The 27,069-nt window shown below is 39.6% G+C and overlaps 1 protein-coding gene across 1 annotated transcript in view; it reads right to left on the bottom strand.

Annotated features, from left to right (window-relative positions):
* Positions 1-27,069, bottom strand: part of PKHD1 (PKHD1 ciliary IPT domain containing fibrocystin/polyductin) — a 452,170-nt gene that overhangs the window by 150,498 nt on the left and 274,603 nt on the right. Inside the window, exon 52 of the mRNA XM_040249475.1 lies at positions 16,530-16,667. Coding sequence (XP_040105409.1) covers positions 16,530-16,667 — 138 coding nt within the window. The remainder of the gene's footprint in view (positions 1-16,529; positions 16,668-27,069) is intronic.

Genomic DNA, 27,069 nt, shown 5'->3' with positions numbered 1-27,069 from the left:
GTATGCAGAGTCCCACGAAAAGAGTTCAACGTTCCTCTAAAATCAGAGATTAAATCAATTATGCAACCCAAAACAGCAGCACATGCGGAGCTTTCACAGAAAGTCTGGGCAAAATTAGTCAGCCTGCCGTGATCTTTGAGTATCTGAAATGGCCAGAGTTTGGATTCTTCACTGTGATGTGGGGGGAGGGAAACATGGAGAATAGGGACCAAGCAGAAAGAAGGCAAGAATGACCTAAGAGAAGGAAAGACATGCTATGTTAACATGAAAACAGTGTCTCTTGAATGTGTAGAAGCTGTTCAATGAAAAGCCTTAAAGTTCAAACTCCTCACTGTATGCTCAAATCCAGCAAAAGAAAGGTGAAGCGCCCTCACCAGCCTGGGCTTTGTCCCTAATTGAGAGGAACCACAGCTAAGAGAAGGATCTAGGAATCATGCAATTCTCTGATTTTCCTCTCTAAAGCTGCTTAGAGATGCTCTAAACTGTAACAAAAGGCATTTTCAGCCTTGATGGATGCAGATACTCACAATAGAGGGGAAATTGTTGTTGCCATGCTGCAGAGGCAAGCCAGGTGTTTTTGCATATGTGATTTCATTGAATTCTCACAACCCAGTGATGGATATAGCTAAGGTTCTCATGAGGAGATGGCAACAAAGAGAGGTTAAGGAGCATTTAACAAATGATACAGCTAAAAAGTGGGGGAGCTGGGCTTAGGCTGAAAAGTCCCATCGGTGAACACGTGGCCACAGAGGAACACGAAAGAAGTAAAGAGAAGTTGTCACAATTTAGGATGATGGTGGGCAATGGAGGGGAAACAGAATACGTTCCAGATGCTAAAATCACCTGGGGAGATGGAAGGAAAGTAAGTTCTGGCATATAAAAGATAACTGTTATAATGATTCGAGGAATATGGTACAAATGGATTCCATGAACTTCAAAGGTAAGAAAAAGGGAAAAGGGCCTTATATGATTTTATTAACTCTTTGGTAGAATCAACTATAAACCTAGTTTACACTTAAAGTCCACCCTTTGAGCATGACTCTCCATACCTGGTGACTAAGCCAACATACACTAAACTACTTACTTACTGCTCCCTCTACCCTCCTGTGTGTCCATGAGATTCCCCAGGCTTCTATATGCCTACCTCATCCTGTCTTGTTCCTGCTGCTGCTGCTGCTGCTGCTAACTCACTTCAGTCGTGTCCGACTCTGTGCGACCCCATAGACGGCAGCCCACCAGGCTCCACCGTCCCTGGGATTCTCCAGGCAAGAACACTGGAGTAGGTTGCCATTTCCTTCTCCAATGCATGAAAGTGAAAAGTGAAAGTGAATTTGCTCAGTCGTGTCCGACTCTTAGCAACCCCATGGACTGCAGCCCACCAGACTCCTCCGTCCATGGGATTTTCCAGCAAGAGTAATGGAGTCGGGTGCCATTGCCTTCTCTTGTTGCTAATCACCCCTCAAAACTTGGCTTCACTGTAGTTTATTTCTAAAAGCCTCCTATGACCTTGAACTAGATGTCCCCTTTTGTGCATAAAAAGGTCTGGGCCCCTTGCTGCAGTAAGTCTCCTTTGAGGAACTTGCCCTAAAGAAATAGTATGGAACACAGGCAAAGGTGAATGCCCAAAGTTCTCCTCTGCAGTGTTATCTATTTATAATTGCAAACATTGGAAAATGGTTTAAAATAGCAAATGATTGGAAACAAATTTATGCCTTTAGAACTACTCCCTTCCCCTGCCTGTCAGTTTCCTTGCCACACTAAAGAGCTGAGCCATCTTAACCAAGTCCCCAAACAAGACCAAACCAAGCTCAGAGGCAACCTTCTCTAGGATCCTCCCTGTCAACTACATCTGTGTTAAGGGGCCTTCTGTGGGCTACCATACATACCGTGTTTCCCTCAGTGCTTCAAAATTGTACTCTAAGTGCCTTCTATTAGGCTTCCTCCTCTTTACAGTACACTCCTGGAGAGAAAGGGCCGTGTCTTTCTAGCAGAGTTCACTTATAGTTTGTCCCCCAAACAGTGAACTAGGTAATTTAAACCAATCCTCTTGCAGAAAACAATCTGATACTCCACAGTAAAAAAGACTCACTTCACCCATAAGAATACTAAGTATGTATGTGCCTAGCATCATAGCTTCAGAGTAAATAAAGCAAAATTGACAAAGGAGGCAAGAATATACAATGGAGAAAAGACAAACTCTTTAACAAGTGTTGCTGGGAAAACTGGTCAACCACTTGTAAAAGAGTGAAACTAGAACACTTTCTAACACCATACACAAAAACAAACTCAAAATGGATTAAAGATCTTAACATAAGACCAGAAACTATAAAACTCCTAGAGGAGAACATAGACAAAACATTCACTGACATAAATCACATCAAGATCTAAGACCCACCTCCCAGAATATTGGAAATAAAAGCAAAAATAAACAAATGGGACCTAATTAAAATTAAAAGCTTCTGCACAACAAAGGAAACTATAAGCAAGGTGAAAAGACAGCCTTCAGAATGGGAGAAAATAATAGCAAATGAAGCAACTGACAAACAATTAATCTCAAAAATATACAAGCAACTCCTGCAGCTCAATTCTAGAAAAATAAACGATCCAATCAAAAAATGGGCCAAAGAACTAAACAGACATTTCTCCAAAGAAGACATACGGATGGCTAACAAACACATGAAAAGATGCTCAACATCACTCATTATCAGAGAAATGCAAATCAAAACCACAATGAGGTACCATTTCACGCCAGTCAGAATGGCTGCGATCCAAAAGTCTGCAAGCAATAAATGCTGGAGAGGGTGTGGAGAGAAGGAACCCTCTTACACTGTTGGTGGGAATGCAAACTAGTACAGCCACTATGGAGAACAGTGTGGAGATTCCTTTAAAAACTGGAAATAGAACTGCCTTATGACCCAGCAGTCCCACTGCTGGGCATAAACACCGAGGAAGCCAGAATTGAAAGAGACACGTGTACCCCAATGTTCATCACAGCACTGTTTATAATAGCCAGGACATGGAAGCAACCTAGATGTCCATCAGCAGATGAATGGATAAGAAAGCTGTGTGTACATATACACAATGGAGTATTACTCAGCCATTAAAAAGAATACATTTGAATCAGTTCTAACGAGGTGGATAAAACTGGAGCCGATTATACAGAGTGAAGTAAGCCAGAAAGAAAAACACCAATACAGTATACTAACGCATATATATGGAATTTAGAAAGATGGTAATAATAACCCTGTATGCGAGACAGCAAAAGAGACACAGATGTATAGAACAGTCTTTTGGACTCTGTGGGAGAGGGAGAGGGTGGGATGATTTGGAAGAATGGCATTGAAACATGTATAATATCACATAAGAAACAAATCACCAGTCCAGGTTCGATGCATGATACAGGATGCTTGGGGCTGGTGCACTGGGATGACCCAAAGGGATGGTACGGGGAGGGAGGTGGGAGGGGGGTTCAGGATTGGGAACACATGTACACCCATGGCAGATTCATGTTGATGTATGGCAAAACCAGTACAATATTGTAAAGTAATTAGCCTCCAATTAAAATAAATAAATTTAATTCTTTTTTAAAAAAAAGGAAAAAAGAAAAGAATTATAAGAAAAAGTAGATATACCTAAAATAACAGTGTCAAATTAAACACAACTGCTCATAAAATAAACAAGAAAGTAATAAGGATGTAACAGTTTTGACTAATACAATAATAGGTGTAGATGAGAAATAGACTCATAAAGAAAATATATTCTTTTCAAGCTTCCATAAAACATTCACAAATATGGATCATATGATGACCCTAAAGCAAATTTAGCAAATTTAAAAAGATTAAAACCATACAGCATATGCTTGCCTACCATATTTCAGTCAAAATATACAGTTCATCTAGGGAAAGATCTATAAAATGAACTATATTAAAATAAAGGTTTTCCAATTATCTAGAAACACCATTAGAAGACTGCAAAAGCAAGCCACAGAGTAGGCAAAGGGATTTGCAACACATATAACTAACAAAAGGTACTTTCCAAAATATATAAGTGACTTCAACAAATCAATATAAAAAAGATAATTCATCATTTAAAAAGGGGCAAGAGAGTAGCTACTTCAAAAAAAGATACCCAATAGACAAGAAAAATTTCAAAAGTGCTCAAATCACATTTAGTTCAGTTCAGTTTGCAAATTGAAACAATCATGAGATCCCATACATTCCCACTAGCATGGATTCCTGTTTAGTTGAACTATGTGCTGTTTATTTTATGAAGTTTTCTGTACATGTGTTATATTTTGTACAGGTCATATTCTAAACACAGTAAATGATTATATTTCAAGGATACTCATCAATAAGTACTTATTCATCAAAAGAATAAAAATTGGTCCAAATTACGTTTGTTTTTCTGCTTCTCTAAACCATTAAATTTTTTAAAGCTTTAATGAGGTATAACTGACATAAAAAAAATGCATATTTTAAGGTTTATTTACCAAAATGGTTACTGTTAAGTCTGTCTAGTAGAGACAAACCCAAGATAGATTTTGCTTAAAAACCTATACATTTAAGAAAAATGTGAAGTTCGTCAGAGAACTAATATCCATCTGAAAATAGACATATACTTCTATTCTTGGTCTGATATTGAAATATGTGTTGGCTACCAATCTTCTTAGGACCTCACAGAAATGGAGTTTAGTGCTTGCTGAACCTATAAAGAGCAGAGCTTTTATGTTTTTGCCCTTGTAGTTAAATAAGTACAATATTTATAACCCACATTATTTTGATTTCACCTTTTTATTAACCAGTAGTTTGATTAGAGAACGATCAGTGTAGACAGAAACTGATTTGTTGGCTGGTGATCTATATTAGCTAAGTTACAAACTATTTCACAGATATCTATGTACCCTTAAATTTGCATATGAAATGCATAGTTAATTTGTTATATTTTTAATTATAAACTTGAAAGAATATATTTTTGTTTGGCTTGGGTTTTTTATTTAATATATTATTTTTAAACAAACATCATCAGAGGATTCTCTCTGGCAACTCAAGAAGTCTGACTACTGGGTATTGTAGCTTTAAGCTGGAGGATATGTTTTAATCTACACTTTTCTCTGGTTTGTCTCTTTCTTATTACTTAATCATCCAATGAGCCTTACAGAACTGTCAGTTTGGAAGGCAATAAACTGTGTATGGATTTTTCTTCTTCTTTAGGATTGAGAAACTCCCAATCATGGAAGCAATGAAACTTCCATACACGTAGTACTTCATTTCCTGACAATCAAAGTCATGTGCTAATGATGACCTTAGGCTCCTGGCTACAAATGTGAGACAGGGCTGACAAATACCCATCATGGGCTCTGCAAAACAATATGTGACAACTTTTAGGCTAAAAACCCAGCTCCTACCATAATTACTGAATGACTAGGCAGTGCATCGTGTGACCTGGCTCTGACAGGCCAGGCACAATGTTCTGCAGAGTCCTCAGGGACACTGAAATGTGGGGCATGTGTTGTCTACTTAGGGATCAAGGAGATTTCTATTAAGTTTTAAAGACACACATAGATTATTACTGATTATCCCTCTCTGAAATTCTCCTACAAACTATCACGAGAGAATTTTCCATTTGCAATTTTGAAAGTATGCATAAGATTAAAACACTTTCCATCGAGTTGCACATTTGGATCAATAACATGTTAACATCACGGATATCTAAGATAACAAAGCACACAAATTAAAGCATGGAAATGATGTCTCATCTGAAAAAAGGGCAGGGATGAAAAGGATGCGTACAGACAGCTATTCCTGGGCAAAGAAATACAAACATTTAAAACACTCAACAAACCAATGTTTATTGAACAGGCTTTGAGTCAGGCATTTTTATAAGTCTTCCTCTCCTAGACAGAATAAGATTGAAAATACTTTAGATTTGTACAAGATCACCAATTTTTTCAATGTGTTTTTACCCCCATTTATTTCTCCCATATGAGGATGGGGAAACATAAGTCATTTATACATTAACACTACAAGTCTGTCCTCACAGATGTTGAAATTTAAATGTCAGGAGACTGGATGTATTGCAAGAAAATGGTATTAAGCTGAAAGACAAACTTAGATGTGTTCATTAATTTATATATACACTAGTCAGTCATATGGCACATTATCAGAAGTGTAATATGTCCTAGGTACAAGGGTTACAAAAATATTGTAGTCTATCATCTAATACAGAGAAGACATTCATGAGAACATACCATTTCATAACATAAAAATGAATGCAATAAAGATGATATGAATGATAGAATGAACCAGAAGAAAATATACACTAAAACCCACTGAATGGAGACAAAAAATGTTCATAGTAAAGGTAATCCTTGGGCAAAGGCTTGAAGGACAAAGATTTAAAATGACTAAAATAACTTCTAATTCTGGTCCTGTTTCCACTGTTTGCCCATCTATTTGCCATGAAGTGATGGGACCAGATGCCATGATCTTTGTTTTCTGAATGTTGAGCTTTAAGCCAACTTTTTCACTCTCCTGTTTCATCAAGAGGCTGTTTAGTTCCTCTTCACTTTCTGCCATAAGGGTGGTGTCATCTGCATATCTGAGGTTATTGATATTTCTCCTGGCAATCTTGATTCCAGCTTGTGCTTCTTGCAGCCCAGCGTTTCTCATGATGTACTGTGCACAGAGGTTAAATAAGCAGGGTGACAATATGCAGCCTTGACGTACTCCTTTTCCTATTTGGAACCATGTCCAGTTCTAACTGTTGCTTCCTGACCTGCATATAGGTTTCTCAAGAGGCAGGTCAGGTGGTCTGGTATTCCCATCTCTTTCAGAATTTTCCACAGTTTATTGTGATCCACACAGTCAAAGCCTTTGGCATAGTCAATAAAGCAGAAATAGATGTTTTTCTGGAACTCTCTTGCTTTCTCCATGATGCAGCGGATGTTGGCAATTTGATCTCTGGTTCCTCTGCCTTTTCTAAAACCAGCTTGAACATCTGGAAGTTCACGGCTCATGTATTGCTGAAGGCTGGCTTGGAGAATTTTGAGCATTACTTTACTTCACTATAAATATATAAACACTATAAGAACTGACTTACATATTCACTCATTGGCCTCATTCTCGATTGTATGTCTGCTAGTGTTAGAAAAAATAAATGAATCAATAATACAATGGAAAAAAAGCAATTTTCTGCAGATTTTGAACTCACTAGTGTTCTTTATTTGCAAGGCCTCCCCAGACAGCCATTTTGCTTTTTTGCATTTCTTTTTCATGGGGATGATCTTGATCCCTGTCTCCTGTACAGTGTCACAAACCTCATTCCATAGTTCATCAGGCACTCTATCTATCAGATCTAGACCCTTAAATCTATTTCTCATTTCCACTGTATAATCATAAGGGATTTGATTTAGGTCATACCTGAATGGTCTAGTGGTTTTCCCTACTTTCTTCAATTTAAGTCTGAATTTGGCAATAAGGAGTTCATGATCTGAGCCACAGTCAGCTCCTGGTCTTGTTTTTGTTGACTGTATAGAGCTTCTCCATCTTTGGCTGCAAAGAATATCATCAATCTGATTTCAGTGTTGACCATCTGGTAATGTCCATGTGTAGAGTCTTCTCTTGTGTTGTTGAAGAGGGTGTTTGCTATGACCAGTGCATTGTCTTGGCAAAACTCTATTAGTCTTTGCCCTGCTTCATTCTGCATTCCAAGGCCAAATTTGCCTGTTACTCCAGGTGTTTCTTGACTTCCTACTTTTGCATTCCAGTCCCCTATAATGAAAAGGACATCTTTTTGGGGTGTTAGTTCTAAAAGATCTTGTAGGTCTTCATAAAGCTGTTCAACTTCAGTTTCTTCAGCGTTACTGGTTGGGACATAGACTTGGATAACTGTGATATTAAATGGTTTGCCTTGGAAACGAACAGAAATCATTCTGTCATTTTTGAGATTGCATCCAAGTACTGCATTTCGGACTCTTTTGTTGACCATGATGGCTACTCCATTTCTTCTGAGGGATTTCTGCCCGCAATAGTAGATATAATGGTCATCTGAGTTAAATTCACCCATTCCAGTCCATTTTATTTCGCTGATTCCTAGAATGTCAACGTTCACCCTTGCCATCTCTTGTTTGACTACTTCCAATTTGCCTTCATTCATGAACCTGACATTCCAGGTTCCTATGCAATATTGCTCTTTACAGCATTGGACCTTGCTTCTATCACCAGTCACATCCACAGCTGGGTATTGTTTTTGCTTTGGCTCCATCCCTTCATTCTTTCTGGAGTTATTTCTCCACTGATCTCCAGTAGCATATTGGGCACCTAATGACCTAGGAGTTCCTCTTTTGGTATCCTATCATTTTGCCTTTTCATACTGTTCATGGGGTTCTCAAGGCAAGAATACTGAAGTGGCTTGCCATTGCCTTCTCCAGTGGACCACATTGTGTCAGACCTCTCCACCATGACCCGCCCATCTTGGGTTGCCCCGTAGGCATGGCTTGGTTTCATTGAGTTAGACAAGGCTGTGGTTCTAGTGTGATTAGATTGACTAGTTTTCTGTGAGTATGGTTTCAGTGCGTCTGCCCTCTGATGCCCTCTTGTAACACCTACCATCTTACTTGGGTTTCTCTTACCTTGGGGGTGGGGTATCTCTTCACGGCTGCTCCAGCAAAGCACAGCCGCTGCTCCTTACCTTGGACAAGGGGTTCCTGACCTTCAACGTGGGATAGCTCCTGTGAAAAGAAGAGAGGCGAAAAGCAAAGGAGAAAAGGAAAGATATAAGCATCTGAATGCAGAGTTCCAAAGACTAGCAAGAAGAGACAAGAAAGCCTTTTTCAGCAATCAATGCAAAGAAATAGAGGAAAACAACAAAATGGGAAAGACTAGAGATCTTTTCAAGAAAATTAGAGATACCAAGGGAACATTTCATTCAAGGATGGGCTCAATAAAGGACAGAAATGGTCTGGACCTAACAGAAGCAGAAGATATTAAGAAAAGGTGGCAAGAATACATGGAAGAACTGTACAAAAAAGATCTTCATGACCAAGATAATCATGATGTTGTGATCACTCATCTAGAGCCAGACATCTTGGAATGTGAAGTCAAGTGGACCTTAGAAAGCATCAGAACAAAGCTAATGGAGGTGATGGAATTCCAGTTGAGCTGTTTCAAATCCTGAAAGATACTGTGAAAGTGCTGCACTCAATATGCCAGCAAATTTGGAAAACTCAGCAGTGGCCACAGGACTGGAAAAGGTCAGTTTTCATTCCAATTCCAAAGAAAGGCAATGCAAAAGAATGCTCAAACTACCGCACAATTGCACTCATCTCACATACTAGTAAAGTAATGCTCAAAATTCTCCAAGCCAGGCTTCAGCAATACATGAACCATGAACTCCCTGATGTTCAAGAGATCAAATTGCCAACATCCACTGCATCATGGAAAAAGCAAGAGAGTTCCAGAAAAACAACTATTTCTGCTTTATTGACTATGCCAAAGGCTTTGACTGTGTGGATCACAATAAACTGTGGAAAATTCTGAAAGAGATGGGAATACCAGACCACCTGACCTGCCTCTTGAGAAATCTGTATGCAGGTCAGGAAGCAACAGTTAGAACTGAACATGGAACAGACTGGTTCCAAATAGGAAAAGGAGTACATCAAGGCTGTATATTGTCACCCTGCTTATTTAACTTCTATGCAGAGTACATCATGAGAAACACTGGGCTGGAAGAAACACAAGCTGAAATCAAGATTGCTGGGAGAAATATCAATAATCTCAGATATGCAGATGACACCACCCTTATGGCAGAAAGTAATGAGGAACTAAAAACCCTCTTGATGAAAGTGAAAGAGGAGAGTGAAAAAGTTGGCTTAAAGCTCAACATTCAGAAAACGAAGATCATGGCATCTGGTCCCATCACTTCATGGGAAAGAGATGGGGAAACAGTAGAAACAGTGTCCGACTTTATTTTTTGGGCTCCAAAATCACTGCAGATGGTGACTGCAGCCATGAAATTAAAAGACACTTACTCCTTGGAAGAAAAGTTATGCCCAACCTAGATAGTATATTCAAAAGCAGAGACATTACTTTGCCAACTAAGGTCCGTCTAGTCAAGGCTATGGTTTTTCCTGTGGTCATGTATGGATGTGAGAGTTGGACTGTGAAGAAAGTGAGTGCCGAAGAATTGATGCTTTTGAACTGTGGTGCTGGAGAAGACTCTTGAGAGTCCCTTGGACTGCAAGGAGATCCAACCAATCCATTCTGAAGGAGATCAACCCTGGGTGTTCTTTGGAAGGAATGATGGTAAAGCTGAAGCTCCAGTACTTTGGCCACCTCATGCAAAGAGTTGACTCATTGGAAAAGACTCTGATGCTGGGAGGGTTTGGGGGCAGGAGGAGAAGGGGACGACCGAGGATGAGATGGCTGGATGGCATCACAGACTCGATGGACGTGAGTCTGAGTGAACTCCGGGATATGGTGATGGACAGGGAGGCCTGGAGTGCTGCGATTCATGGGGTCGCAAAGAGTCGGACACAACTGAGCGACTGAACTGAACTGAACTGTGTTCTTTATTGCTTTAGAAACAACACAGCATAGCTGAAACTCCAGCCCACCCCGTGAAACCCATGCCTGCTCTTCACTAGTCTCCAGCTACAGTGACTGCTTCTCTGCCTCACAGCTATGTGAAGCACATGCTTGCTCTGTCTCAGGACTTCTGCACCAGGTCTTCCTTCCATCTGAAACTTTGTGTTCAAATCTTTGCAAGCCTGGCTCTTTGTTGTCGCCATGGTCTCAAGTCACATTGACTTCAGAAAGTTGTTCACTGACTACCTAATCCATGGTGCCAACACCTCTCTTCAGTTCACTTCTCTATTTAGTTTCCTTCAGAGCATGCACTGACACCTAAAATTATGTCCCCTTTTATTTTACTATTTTATTGTCTATTTCCCCCAACAAAATAGTACAGGAAGGAATCGTATCTGTCTGGCTCACTGCTGAATACTCAAGTCAGCGGAAGAATGCTTGTCACTGAGTTGGCATTCAGTGAAAGAGAAAGTGAGGGAAGGCTGGAGGAAGGGGATGGAGACAGGGGTAAATCTACTTTCTCCTTAAACCTAGTGATTCATTCCATCATCCAATAGAAAGCTTGCTACTCATGAAAGTATGTAAAAGCTTGATGACCTCACTCAATAGAGACAACTGCTCATTTTCAAACATGATATTGAATCTGTTCAATTGTACTTAAGACTATATTTTAAGCCAAAACATGAAGTTGTTAAAGAAGAGATAAGTGGCATTAAACCTATTAGAAGTTACTCTCCTTCAGGAAATTTTTTTCTTTGTTCAACATGCAAAGTAACATTTTGGGTCAAAAGTATATTTGACAGGCATTGTTAAAAAAATAAAGGGATTCCCTGGTGGCAGATAAAGAATCCGCCTGCCAGTGCAGGTGGTGCCGGTTCAGTCCGTGGGTTATGCAGATTCCCTGGAGAAGGCAATGGCAATGCGCCGCAGTTTCTTGCCTGGGAAATCCCACAAAGCCTGGCAAGCTATAGTCTGTGGAGTTGCAAAAGAGTCAGACACAACTGAGTGACTAAACAACAACAAAAATAAAGAAGTTAAAGGCTGGAATAAGATGATCAATTTACTATCCTGATTTTATTCTTTCTGCTGTATCTCATACTACTAACCACTCCCTCTTTCTTGCAAATCTCTCCTTTTGTTTCAAGACATCATTTTCTTTTCATTGTCCATCTATCTTTATAGCTGTTTATTTTCCTTTCTCCTTCCTGAGGTCAGGTTCCTCCATTACCCTTAAAAGCCATCTCTGTCTCACAGCTTTGATTTCATGCTTGGCTGATGACCCTCAAATATATACATTTAGCACAGTCCTCTCTTCTGTGCTTTCTCATTAATCTATTTGTCCTCTATATATTGCCACCCACACTTCCCACTGAAACTTAAACTTGACATTTGTGTCTACAGGTTTACCAGGTACCTGACACCATTCCACCACTTCCACCAGAGAAGCCTTTAATAAATAAATATTGTCATTGCTGTTGTTGTTCAGTTGCTAAGCTGTGTCCGACTCTTTGTGACCCCATTAATTTACCAGTTCCTATAAAACTCGCTAAAATAAGCATGACTGTTCCTGCTCCCATTTTAGAGATAGGAAAACTGAGGCAGAAATAGCTCATGTAATTTGCCAGAGTCACTCAACTAAACGGGCTTCTCAGGTGGCACCAGTGGTAAAGAACCCACCTGCCAATGCAGGAGGTATAAGAGACACAGCTTCTATCCCTGGGTCAGGAAGATCCCCTGGAGGAGGGCACAGCAACCCACACCAGTATTCTTGCCTGGAAAATCCCATGGATAGAGGAGCCTGGTTGTCTACAGTTCATAGGGTTGCAAAGAGCTGGACATGACTGAAGCGACTTGGCACACACACTCAACTAAAAAGTAGTGGGAAGGAGGTTTTGTTCTAGCCTCACCATGGACCCAGATCTCCGAACCTGAAACCTAGGAAGTATCACCTCCTCACCTCACATCAAAATTGCCACTTGATTCTAGGAATTTTTTACCTCCTCAGTACTTCCCTAATTCATTCTCCCTTTTTTAGCTCCAGTGTCTTCACTCGATCTTTCAGTTTCTTTTCTAAAACACCTAACAGCCTTCTCAACTTTTCACTGTGCCCCTTCCAGTACATCCGCTGTATTGCCGAAAGTGATGGCTCTAAGATCGGATCTAATAATGTCACTTCCCTGCTTAAAAATATCCAGCCCCAGGGCACTGCCTTCATGAGAAAACCCAAACTCTTTAACATAATGCATAAGGCCAAGAAGCTTCATCAGCTACCACCATTTTATAAATCCTGCAATCCAGACATACCCGTTTTCTGCAATTTCCTGAAGGTATAATCAGTTCAGTTCAGTTCAGTCGCTCAGTCATGTCCGACTCTTTGCGACCCCATGAATTGCAGCACGCCAGGCCTCCCTGTCCATCACCATCTCCCGGAGTTCACTCAGATTCACATCCATCAAGTCAGTGATGCCATCCAGCCATCTCATCCTCAGTCGTCCCCTTCTCCTGCTGCCCCCAATCCCTCCCAGCATCAGAGTCTTTTCCAATGAGTCAACTCTTTGCATGAGGTGGCCAAAGTACTGGAGCTTCAGTTTTACCATCATTCCTTCCAAAGAAATCCCAGGGTTGATCTCCTTCAGAATGGACTGGTTGGATCTCCTTGCAGTCCAAGGGACTCTCAAGAGTCTTCTCCAACACCACGGTTCAAAAGCATCAATTCTTCGGTGCTCAGCTTTCTTCACAGTCCAACTCTCACATCCATACATGACCACAGGAAAAACCATAGCCTTGACTAGATGGACCTTAGTCGGCAAAGTAATGTCTCTGCTTTTGAATATGCTATCTAAGTTGGTCATAACTTTTCTTCCAAGGAGTAAGTGTCTTTTAATTTCATGGCTGCAGTCACCATCTGCAGTGATTTTGGAAGGTATAATGCTTATCCACAAATATGTGTCTTTTCAGATCTCTTCTTTTATCTTTAATCCCTTTCCACGTTGGAAGAGGTCACACTTTCAGTTATGATTTTATTTGTCTCTGCTGCTTTATTGAGACAGTTCTTGAAAGCCAGGTTCATGACTTCTATGTCTGTATATCCAACCTCTCTTGTGGAACTTGGCACATGGTAGGCAGTGAGCAAAAATCATGATGAATGATAGGATGGACAAGCAAGTGAAATACTTTCAGCTTATCTTAAATGTTTTATCAGACTAACGAGACAACCACTGAACAGAGAATGAAATTGAGTTTGGCATTTGTGATGCAGCTGTAGCCCTCGAAGCAGAGCTTTGATCTTAAACTTCCCGTCTAATGCTAACATTATGATTCCACCCTACTAAAAGGCAATTGGTACCTTTCGCCAGCACCAGTTGCCTTAAAAGCAGGACCACCAAGAAATATAATTCCACAGTGCTGGGACTTGGATCAAATGGCATCAGAAAGCAGACAGTCTCTGGCACTGCTCTGCGCCAATGCCCACATCTATTAGGTTTCTTTGCTAACTAGTCTTATTATCTATTTCATGTCGGGATTTCTTTAGGGTGTGGTAGAATGGGACAGATGGGTTGAAAGTCTCCCTTCAGGCATCATACACGCAGGATTGGGCAGATGGGTTCCTTTTGGATAATCAACCTTTAGGCCTGGAACACATGGACAAGCAGAGAGAAAAAGAACATGCCATTGTCTAGTAACAGATGAAAGTGTAGTTGGGAATGGGCAAAATTAAAAATAGGATTTGAAATGTGTAAGTCAAACTGGAAAGTGAAACTGTGTCACTTCTCTTCTAAGGTACAAATTTCCAGGCAGCAAGTTTGAATTACAGTAATAAGTGACTTCAGAGACCTAAAAAATCTTTTGAAAAAAGACCTCTGTTAGCAACTGAGGATGTCAACCTAAAATAAGTTTTCCACTAATGGGAACAAGGCTCAGTTTTATTTAATATTTCAATCAGTTAACTGGATGAAGATACAGAATATTAAACCAATGAGCAAGTGACATCAATCTGGGAGGAAAAGATCAGGAGCCAAAAGAATTTCCTCACTGTGGAAAGATGGATCGAAACAGAGATGAGAAAAAATATTGCGCTTACGTCTCCTTAAAACCCAGGTGAAAACAAAGCAATTCTTATGCAAGTGTACAACACAGAGACCTGTATTTGAGACAGCACATGTAAAGACAGTAGGAATTAGAGGTGACAATGCGGTTGGCATAATGAAGCTAGATAAAGCTGAATCTTTGGCTGCTTTAACAGAAGAACCATTCTCCACCAGTGAATGTGATGGGGAGCATTCAAACCTCACTCCCAAACACTGCCCTCCTCAGCTCACTGCCCTGGGATGCAGCTGATCCACACAGAGGACATCAGTGAGCCCTCCTTGACTCGGAGTTCAGGCTGGGTTTGACTAAACGGTAGCATAAGCAGGAGACGGGGGAGGACAGAGAGTGAAATCTGGGTATTTATTCCCAGAGGCCCTTCCCAGTACTGAGTGTGTCCCAGTTATACACAACTTAATGCTGCTGTCTGAAAACCAACGCCATGCAGCTTCCTCTACCTCTCATTCAAATAATGAACTCTTTCTTTTAGATTCTTTTCTCACCTAGGCCATTACAAAGTGTTGAGTAAAATTCTCTGTGCTATACAGAAGTTTCTTATTAGTTACCTATTTTATATATAGTCAGTCCTGGGTGTCCATTGGAAGGGCTGATGCTAAAGCTGAAGCTCCAATACTTTGGCCACCTCATGCGAAGAGTTGACTCACTGGAAAAGACTCTGATGCTGGGAGGGATTGGGGGCAGGAGAAGGGGACAACAGAGGATGAGATGGCTGGATGGCATCACTGACTCGATGGACATGAGTCTGAGTGAACTCCGGGAGTTGGTGATGGACAGGGAGGCCTGGCGTGCTGTGATTCATGGGGTCGCAAAGAGTCAGACATGACTGAGCGACTGAACTGAACTGAACTTAAAGTATATATGTCCATCCTTACATGTGATTCTTCAAAAAAAAAAGAGTACAAATGAACTGATTTACAAAACAGGAGTCATAGATATAGAAAATAGATGTGGTTACCAAGTGATAAGACATGGGAATAAATTGGGAGATTGAGACTGATATATACATATTACTACATTATACTATATATAAAATAGACAACTCACATTTTTAAGTTGGCTACCCACTCTAGTATTCTTGCCTGGAGAATCCATGGACAGAGGAGCCTGGCAGGCTACAGTTCACAGGGTCACAAAGAGTCGAATATGACTGAGTGTCTAACATTTTTACCCCTTCAATGTATCAGACTTGGTTAACTCATCACCCCAGATCCACTTCTCCTGCAACACCCCTCAATTCCCAGGGGGAGGACCCTCATCTCCTAGCTCCACTGCATCTTTTGGCCCTTCCATCAGCTTCCTAGGGAGTCATAAAACACAACTAGACAGAAGAGTTAATGGGTTTGTGGGGCAGTGGGAGACAAGTGAGTTGCTTGCCTTCTCCCTAGTTTTCTCTCTTTACTGTCCCAGGATGAGCACATCAGCTTGGTTCCCAGGTCTGTTCTCTGAAGGATCTGCACTACAACACCAACTGAAATTCTCTTCTGGGTTGGTTGATCAAGGGCTAACCAATCCATCCTACGAGATCTTCTAAAAGAGTGAGCCACAGGTAAATTCTCACTCAGAGAACTAAATGGACAATTGATGTGTGGCTTGGTGGAAGCAAAAAGAGCCCTGCAATGAGCATGAGGACCCTTGGGCCAGATGACTGTAGATAGTGGGTGGACAGGAGTGACCAACAAATGTCACCTCTGTCTGTGTCCAAAGCTGGCTGGGGAGAACTTTTGCTAGTAAACTTCCTCCTTGCCTCAGCCTTCCCCAGACCCCCTTAAGCAAACTGCTAGAGACACTATCCTCTCCCAAGGCCTCTCTCTGCTCCCAGTCCTGCTGCCCTTGACTCACCAACTCTCAGCTCCCCACCAGCAATGAGCATGCAGGCCACGCTTAGAACGTTGCTTCTGTCCACAGGGAATTCTAGAGTCCCCATCACGTAGAGACCTCTGAGGGGCGGAAGATCAGTATCCACAAGGACAGTCCTGTCTGCAGAAGGAAAAGAAATTGCTCAGACATGTAACCAACACAGGAATTGCCTCCTCTCCTCCGGTGACTTATACTGGGTTCTTCTCCATGCAGCTCAGGAGCTGCTTGCATTGCTGCTCGGGCCAGGTCAGGGGCAGGAAGTGGAAAAACAAAGTGTTTGCAAAGGCTAGGCTTTCCTGAAGAGGCAGAGGAAAAGAGAAGAATGAATACATTCTTCCACTGCTTTGCAAACCAAGGGGCATGGCCAAAGGCATTGATGATGACTCTAACCCTGCCCCAAGGCTGCTTTAATGCAGATGTCCAGATAAACTCCACACCCTTTGTCCCTGCCCCTTCCTAGGCTCTGGTGTTTGAAAGGTAGACAAGCACACTTGACCTTGACCTCTAAAGTCAGACTCTGGCTGTGAATTAGCTGCTACTGACCAGCTGCCTGGACCAACTATTTACTCCTCAGTGCCTCAATTTTCTAATCTATAAAATGAGAATGATAATAAAAATATTTCTTCATTCATGGGATGTTTGTTAAGATTAAATGAATCGATAGATATAAAGTGCTGAAGAGTATTAGTAAGACACTCTCAATCCCCCAGTCCCACCAAGAAAACCAAGTGCTTGTTACATGCTCAATAAGCACTTAATATATTCATTATTTGTATTGTTTTCACCAGCTGGATGAACTCATTAGAGTTCATGAGGTTCAGAGTTCTGAAACCATTATTCTTCATCTCACCTTTCTAAAAGTAGTTTCCATATAATTTCAGGAGAAAAAACATTGGTTTTTACTTGAAAGTGACAATAGAGTAATACATGAATAAAAATTATCTTTTAAAACAATAAATGCTTCATGTGTGCCAAAGTAGTAAGTGTTACTTTTTGCAGTTCAGTAGTAATTCAACCCAAATTGAAGATATCAAATAAGTGTTTCTGCTTACATCTTAATACCGTAATCACTGACACATGCAAAGATTTTGAAGGGATTTTCTGAAATTTATTTCAATGAAATATAGTTGATTTACAGTCTTGTGTTAGATTCTGGTATACAGCAAAGTAATTCAGTTAGGTGTATATATCTGTGATTTTTCATATTCTTTTCCATCACAGGTTACTAGAAGATATCAAATATAGTCCTAGTCCCTTATATTATACAACAGGGCCTTGTTGTTTATCCACTATATATATATAGTAGTTTGCATCTGCCAATCCCAAACTCCCAATCTTTCCCTCCCTTGCCTCCTCTCCCCCGTGGTAACTACATGTCTGTTCTCTATGGCTGTGAGTCTGTTTCTGTTTCATATTTAAGGAATTTTTAAACGTAATCTCACATCTGACTCCAGAAAACAATGCATCCTGTTGCTCTTAAGGCCCTGCCCCCCAAATTGACTTCTCAGGAGTTATCTTCTCTGGTCTCTGCCTTCTGTCCAAGGGATAAGACCACCGCATCTTCCTATGGCAGACACTGCAGGGTTGTAAACCAACCACTTCCCTTTTATTCCTGGGTTCACAGTTAAGTCTACTTTTTCCACCCTCTCTGCAATTAAATGAAGCCATGTGACTCAGGGTAGTCAAGAAAATGTCGGCAGAGTTGAAGTGTGACATCTCTAGACCTGATCCCTAAATTCTCCTGAACACACCTTCTCCCTCTCCTCGTGTCTCAGTTAAATAGCAGAACGCTGGTTCTCAGGATGTGAGGATGATCCAACGACATCCACACCATATCCTCATCCATCTGAAGCAACAGAGTTTTAGATCTGCTATTAAGTCTCCGCATTGGATCCATCACTCCTCTATGCAAATCTCTCTCTTTCACTCTCTAGTGATACCCTAGACCTTCTTATAACACACAGCATTAAAAAATTTTATGATAATTATACACATGATTATTGCTTATAAGGAAGGAGCTGTCACTGGGCTGATCCTCAACATAATTATGTCTTTCTCCCCCACTGTTATTCCTTAGGAGAAGACAACACCCCTTTTAAGAAATCCCTAGCGCTTCTTATGACATCAAAGATAAAGCTGTGCCATAAATGTTGCTCAGATACGCTGAGTTCCTTACACACCTTAAATTTCCAGAGTTTATCAGTGACTGATGTAAAATGAATAATCAGACTAAACAGATGAAAATAAGTATGTATTTCAATTTCACATCTGCTCCTTTTTACACATTTAAACAAGAGTGAAATATCTAGAGAATGTTATAGGTTTCACATACATTTTATAAGTTCATAACTTTAATGTGACTTCAAAAGCAAGACAGAAATTACTTTAAGCAAACACATTTAAATATAAGCATTCGATACAAACAACCTTTATCTCTTCCAGTCTGTGGCCCATTCTACCAACTTTTGACTATTGAACCTGATTGTGCAAAGTAACTTAACTTCTGCAATAAATGTTTTATTTTGAATATACCTTTCAGTTAAAATGTGACAATTACATTGAATTTAAAATCTTCCCTTTGGTCTTTATCACATTTCCCCTTAGAAGACATTTTTCCTAATTGTCTTAAATTGCAAATAAACCAATAAATTGCCCACAAAGCCCAGTTAGCCTAACTATTACAAGCTCTATGACAACACAGACTATACCTGTCACCGTCTCACTGAGTTGCTGAGCACATAGAACAATACCCAGACTTTGGTAGGTGCTCAAAAAATAACAGCAAAGAGTGCGTGCGCGCACACACACGTACATGTAAAATCCAAAAGTCATTAGAAGCAAAGAATAAGATGAAGACAAGAGTAGAAACACTATTTTTATTTTTTTCAGTGCCAACTGCACTTTGAAATTTCCTGGATCCATCTAGTCACACTTTTTTCTTGCTTCCTTTCCTTCCTCAATATGTGCCACATCTTGCTGGGTGGTGAGAATTAAAAGATGAGTCAGACATGTTTCCCATCATCGGATGAAGACAGATAAATAAACACAAGGCAACATACTTGAAACAACATATTTTTTATTATATGGGGACTGATCTCATCTTCATTCTCAAAACTTCAAAATGGGAAGTCTGTCCATGTGCCTATTACAACAAAATTCTGCAAAGATGAAATAAAGCTATGACTTATAAAGACATATCAAGTAATTCTCTTTGCATTACAATAACAGACATGACAGTTGGCATTGCAATTGATGCAAACAAACAAACAAACAAACAAACAAATCATCCTAAAGTAGGCTCCAGAGCAGATCAGGTCCAAAACGACTCTCAGCTATAATGACAGGTTCTAGAGGATCTCTCTCTGCTCCAGGTGTAGACAGTTAGGATCAATATGCCACGTTGTCTAGAAGTACCATGCTTTCCAGGAAATTACTCAAGGTGTTTCAGAGAAAACATTCAGAAGCAGTTATACATATAACACATTTAGAAACATGAATGATGGATTATCTCTAACGTAACTGTGGCCCAGTGCTTTCACCTTGGCTTGACTTGGCCAGTGCTCCTGCATCCTGCTCTGTCAGTGACCAATCTATCCTGCTTAAGAGAATGAGCACTGGCATATGGAGGGAACCATCTGGAATTTCTGTTGCTCAATGGGAGGCTGATGGGGGAACAGATCTGGAAAGAGACTCCAAAAAGAATTAATGAGTACCAGATGTAATTAAAGATTGCTTTGCCCCCAAAGGAGCTCAGGACCAGCCATGGGGTAGTGCCTCTTGGTTCCGAATTACACCCTCTTTCCACTTGTTCATCCATCAAACACTAACCATCCCGCCATCTTTATTCTAGTATTTTTTCCCCAAGCAGTGTTTGGGGTTTTTCACCCCTAAAAGGGTTGTATTTTGACAACAAGAAGGATAAACCTTTATAAATAATATCTGGGAAATTAATACTAAGAATTACCCAACTTTCCCCATGTATCAAAGGCAAGGCAATTACAAAAAAAAAGCATTCATCTTCTGCAAATGCATAGCTACCCTTAAGACCAGAAAGCTTGAGCCAAATCAAAAGACAGATATCTCTAATGGCAGGGGAAGTCTTCTTTTGTATCAAGAATGACCTGACTACCATAGCATTGCATATAATTTCAACTCTAGATTTAAACTCAATTTTTCCCCCAGCAAAGTCAGAGAATCAAAGTCACCATTGTGTAGCATTTCAAGGGTCTGACATTCATCTAAATCCTGTAGAAAAAGACCAAGGGCAAAGGACACAGATCCTGAGAATAAAATGGGGCACAACTGGGGGCAGGCAGACCCACTGCTTGTGTTGGATTCATTGTATCAGGCCCATAACATGGGTGGTGAAGACAGTTTCCACTACAACCCTGCTGTTGTCAGGAACACAGCCTACACCAACTTTGGACATGGCTTTGACATCAAGGGGAAAGTCATGGCACACAAGGGCAGAGTAGAACATACAAGGCTATTTGCAGGCTTGCTATTTTCCTGCACCTTCCATAATTAACAAGCTTATTTCTATATTCAGTCTTAGCTCCAATACTTTCTCATAAATATGTGAAACAATGGAAAAGTAAGTTTCAATACCATTTCAATCACTATTAAATGACCCAATCCTCCTTTTTGAAAAAGAAAAGAATGTTTCTGTCTCTAAAGTAACTATTTTAGAGATGTCACGCGAGTGTATGTTCCTCGATTCTTTGTCTCGTCACAACAAAGATTTGGCGTGATGGACATTAAAGCCCCCTCGGCGTGTCACAGCTCTCAGGTCTTAGGTAGACCGTGTTATAGCTCTCAGGTCTTGAATGGACCATGTTATAGCTCTTAGACAAAGCAGTGTTACAGCTCAGTGTTACAGCTCTGTTTTATTTAGAAGAAAGCAGGAAAATCCATCTTCGAGGCGTGAGGGCACATCGATCCAAAGACACGAGGAGAAGAGCGCCCCGGCATGTGGTGGGGAGAGAGAGAGAGAGCTAGCTTTGGCTCTTCTATTTATATGTTTATCTCTCCCTGGGCCTGTCCTATGTAAATTGGGCCAGCCAGGAGTGTTGTTTGTTTTAACTGAGGTCCTCACTCCAGTCCTCGGACCGCCTTTCGTTTCATTTTCGCGGGCTTTTCCCTTCCTTGTCTTGTAGCCACCGCCATTTTGGACTCTTTTTCCCTGTTCTACATACCTAACAGATACTTAGATATACATACGTACACAATGATTGGTGATGTTTTATCTCCTTTATAGTTGGTTAGCTTTTGGTGAATCTCACGATCTACCCAAATAGCCTATCTCTCACAATTATGAAAACATCCAACAAAAGTATGTTTATAATGGAATGGAAATTGTTACACATAATTAATTCATAGGAATGAAAGGTTAACATTAATGAAAATTAATGTCAAATAGTCTAATTTACAAAGATGCTGATATTTATTTATCAAGAATTCACGCTCTTGTAGAAAAAGCAGAACAAAGAAGTGGTAGAAGACAAGGATGCGGTTTTTCTATAACTATATTCTTTGCAAAGAGCTGCTAATGTTATAGCTTGACTTTTTCTTCAAATCCACACAGGTGGTTTCTTTATTCTACTCTATCATTTGTTTCAAACTGATCTTAAAAATAGGCAGTTTTCAAAGCACCCCGAGGCACATAATTCAAGACTGAAAGCCAGCTTCCTTACACCTTGAAGAAGAGCCATCTGCCTGTCTGGTGTGTGTGTGTGTGTGTGTGTGTGTGTGTGTGTTTGGAATGGGGTGGGGGGCGGGGCGATGGGAGGCTGCTCATTTCATTCTCACCTCATGAGAAGAGTCCAGTTTCAACTTTGGACAATAAATTCCCATCCCACTCCCTACATACACCATCTCAGTGTCTTTCTCCATCACAGACAGACATGCATAATTCCCACAGTAGAATCAACATTTTAAATTATGATATTTTAATTGATCAATAAAATGTTTAACATACAGTGTTTATCTCTTCCTCTAGTCTATACCATCTGTTCTTCAAAAATAGTTTGAATCTATTTAATAGGAAGGTCTTTAAGTAAAATTACCAACTGTATCAGATCAGTCCTCTAAAGCCCGAATTCTGAAAGAGAAATACCAGAAGGTGCTGCTGTTTTTATAGAAATAGAAAAGAATCTGTGCCTTTTCGCATTCCAGGCTTTCTTTGTTTTGTTTTGTGTTTTTAATCTTGAGATGCTGTTATGCCTCCATTCTCTCCATTAGGCTTCAAAGAATTCAGAGCAGCCAACTTGGTATTGCCTTTTTAAAAGACAACTTAATATTTTAAAAAATTGATGTATAATTGACATTCAAAAGCCATATATATTTCATGTATAAAACTTAATGAGTTTAGAGATGCACATATATTCATGTCCCTGGAGAAGGAAATGAAAACCCACTCCAGTATTCTTGCCTGGAGAATCCCATGGATGGAGAAGCATGGCCCACTACAGTTCATGGAGTCACAAAGAGTTGGACATGACTAAGCTACTGAGCAAGCACGCATGCATATACCCACGTAACATCACTACAATCTAGGCCATAAACCTATCCATTCTCTCCAAAAGTTTCTTTTAACTATTTAATTAATTAAGCTTTTTAATTAATTATCAGTTTGAAATAAGAACACAACATAAGATCTCCTCTCTTAGCAAATTTTAAGTCTACAACACAGTACTGCTTACTATAGGCATTTTGTTGTACAGTAGTTCCTTAGGATTTATTCATCGTGCATAACAGTACCTTGTATCCTTTGACTAGTATCTCTTCATTTTCCCATCTTTCTCATCCAGCAACCACTAAATTAAAAGATGGACAAAGGAACTGAGTAGACATTTCACCCCAAGAAAAAAGACAGATGATAGATATATGAAAATATGCAGGGCTTTCCTGGTGGCTCAGTAGTGAAGAATCCACCTTCTAATGCAACAGACATGGGTTCTATCCCTGGTCCAGGAAAATCCCACTTGCCACAAAGCAACCAAGCCCGTGCACCACAACTCCTGAGCCTGTGCTCTAGAGTCAGGAGCTGCAACTGCTGAGCCCAGGCCCCATGACTACTGAGGCCCGCGTGCCCTAGAGTCCGTGCTCCACAGGAGAAGCTACCACAATGAGAAGCTCGTGCACCACAGCTAGAGAAAAGCCCAGCAACAAAGACCCAGCAGAGCCAAAAATAAATAAATTTTTTAAATTATAAATAAAGAGAAAGAAAATGTGCTCAACATCACTAATCATTAGGGAAATATAAGTCAGAACTAGAAGATATCTGCTTAGCATGGCTTTTAACAAGAAAAAAAAAAAGATTAAAAAGTGTTGGTAAGAAATTACAGAAGGAAATGGCAACCCACTCCACTATTCTTGCCTGGAGAATCCCATGGACAGAGGAGCCTGGTGGGCTACAGTCCATGGGGGTCGCAAGAGTCAGACATAACTTAGCAACTAAATCACCACCACCAAGAAATTGGAGAAGAGGGGACTCTCATACACAGTTGGTGGGAATGTAAATTGGTATAGCCACTACGGAAAACAGTATGGCAGTTCCTCAAAACTTAAAACTAGACCCACCACATAATCCAACAATCCCACTTCTGGGTATTAATCCAAAAAAATGAAAACAGGATCTCAGGGATATCTGCATGCCAGTGGTCACTGGTGTTACTATTTGAAACAAGGTCCATAGGGTTCTGATAGCTCAGAGGACTCAAGACTCAAAAAGACAAGCAAACAAGACAACAAAGGCAAAAACCTAGACCTTGCAATCCCCAGAAGACCTAAAAGTGAAGAGTTTTTGATAAATGTGAGGTCAGGTATTAAACTAGAGTTTGGCTTTATACACATAACTCTATTGACCTCAATATATCATTAATGAATCTATATTAACCTGAAGTTTTATGATTAAATTTCTCTCCAACTCTTGTAGTGAATGGTGCATTCATATGTGAAGAGGCATAAACTTGTAAATCTCAGGTAACTCAATTAGTAAGTTTTTATTAATATATGCAGCAGTTAGTGTTAAAGCCAAATGAGGCACCAAATTTATTTTCCTATGTGGGCTTTTGTTTTGATTTGTTTCCCTAATAAAAATAATGAAACCAACTTCTAGTAATTAAATATGTTTTCATAATTTAATCCTGAAGAAAAAAAAACATGACAATCTATGAAATAAGTGATTCACTCCTGAATGAGTCTGTTTAGGCATGTAGCAAACATATTCAATGAGTTTATTTCCCCTATGAGCTCTTTATAGAAATAAATCTTCCCTTTTTGTCTCTGCTTTACACTAGAAAGAGCAATGTATCCAGAAAACTATGAGATTCTTTATTTTTCTTTAATATTATTGATTATTTTTTCTCAAGCTTTCAATTATTTCTTCTAACTGGCAGGCGGAGGGGAACTCTCCAAAACATCACTAAATTCCTTAAAAATAAAATGCTTATACTCTATTTGTTTTTAAAACCATATGCATTATTTAACAAATACATAACTGATGCTTAAAAGAAAATTTAGAATATAGTACTTGACTAATAAATATTAAGTAAACAATCTCTATTCTACATTTTAACGTATTATAACTGAATTTATAACTTCTAAGCAAACTAGTCTATATTCTCATTCCTAAATTTAAACAGTGTTTATGTTGTTGTTGTTTAGTTACTAAGTCGTATCCAACTCTTTGCAACCCTATGTACTGCGGCACACCAGGCTTCCCTGTCCTTCATATCTCCCAGAGTCTTCTCAAACTCATACCTGTTGAGTTGGTGATGCCATCCAACCATCTCATCCTCTGTCACCCCCTTCTCTTCCTGCCCTCAGTCTTTCCCAGGATCAGGGTTTTTTCCAATGAATCAGCTCTTTGCATCAGGTGGCCAAAGTACTGGAGCTTCAGTTTCAGCATCAGTCCTTCCAACAAATATTCAGGGTTGATTTCCTTTAGGATTGACTGGTTTGAGCTCTTGCAGTCTAAGGGACTCTCAAAAATCTTCTCCAGCACCACAGTTCAAAAGCATCAATTCTGTACTCAACCTTCTTTAGAGGTGTTCATTGTTCTCAACATTTCCATATTTTCCATTGTAATATATTTTAAAAATTCCCAAAGCCTTTAAGAATTTTTTGGTAAATTCTAATAAATTATATCTATTTAATGATTTGTGCTTCCAAAATAAGTCCCAATAAAGCCTCAATAAAGAACTAATGTAAGATAAGAACACTGTCTAATCCATCTATTACTATTAGTCCAAGAAGCTAACAAGTACAATGTAATGGTCACCTAATTAGAATTGAGAGACCTGAATTTGAATCCCAAATAAACCATTCCTTAGGAAAATTGCTTAGATTTCTCTGATTTTCTGTTCCCCACATGCAAAATAAGAGAAATAATACTTCATGGAGGCAACAGTAAGGGTTAGGTGGAATACTACCTAATTAGGTGGAATACCATAAAAGTATTATAGTGCCTGAACTTACCAGGCATAAAAGGTTTAGCTATCATTTGTTTTTTTACACCTGATATATATTTGTGAGTGTTTGCTCTATGCCTGTCACTTCATTATTTGGTGAGCCAAAGAGACAAAGGCCTTGATCTCATGCAACTTAAGTTTTTGCGGAGGAAATGGACATCTAAACATAATCACACAAATAACTACATAGGCACAAAATAGTGCTAAGAAAGAAAATTGCAAAATATCATGGGGATAGAGTGCTCTAGACAGAGAAAGTAGTACATATGAAAAGTATGAAGTGAGGGAAAGCTCCATACATTCAAAAGACTGAAAATCAGTGAGTGTGCCTGAGTGATTTCAAGGGTACGTGGGCTATGGACTCCACTCTGGAAATCAACCAGCTCAGAGAAATTTGCCCACTCATAAAATAAGGTATGAGTAATTTTGTTATAATACTGCTTGTAAAAATTGGGGGAAAAAAACGAGTTCATCAGTAACATAGTAGTTCAATAAATCATGTTACATTTCTTCTCTGGAATACTATGTAGTCATTTAAAAGGGTGCAATAGATTTTTATTTTACAGATATGTTATCTCCAAGGTACTATTAATTTTTTAAAGTCCATATGAATACTTAAGACATATTTTCATGCTAATTGGCTCAAAATGGCAGTCGTTAGTATTTTATAACCATCTCAGTTGATCTCATACATGCTAAAGGTTAAAAACCTCTGTCTCAATCTTGGTTTCCTTATGCATAGAATGTGAAGTTCCAGTGAGATAAAATAATATTAACACAATAACTGGCTAACTGGCACATAAAAATACTGAACTCATTTTATTATCTTATTATACAAATGAGGGTGTTTTTACCAGTAGCACTACTATTAACACAATATTGTAATTACTGTTACTATTACCAAATGAAGGATCTAAATATCTTTGATGTGTTATGTGTTTGTATCCCCTTATATTTACCTAATGTATTCCTTTGGGGGCTCAAAAAATTAAATTTGAATATCTCTATTTCCTGCATTATTTTTTCTGATGATATTTTATGACCTTCTG

The sequence above is a fragment of the Oryx dammah genome, unplaced genomic scaffold, assembly GCF_014754425.2.
Source record: "Oryx dammah isolate SB20612 unplaced genomic scaffold, SCBI_Odam_1.1 HiC_scaffold_11, whole genome shotgun sequence".
Taxonomy (NCBI): Eukaryota; Metazoa; Chordata; class Mammalia; order Artiodactyla; family Bovidae; genus Oryx; species Oryx dammah.
Note: the sequence above shows the minus strand (reverse complement) of the source record. Positions and strands in the feature narration are given on the sequence as shown.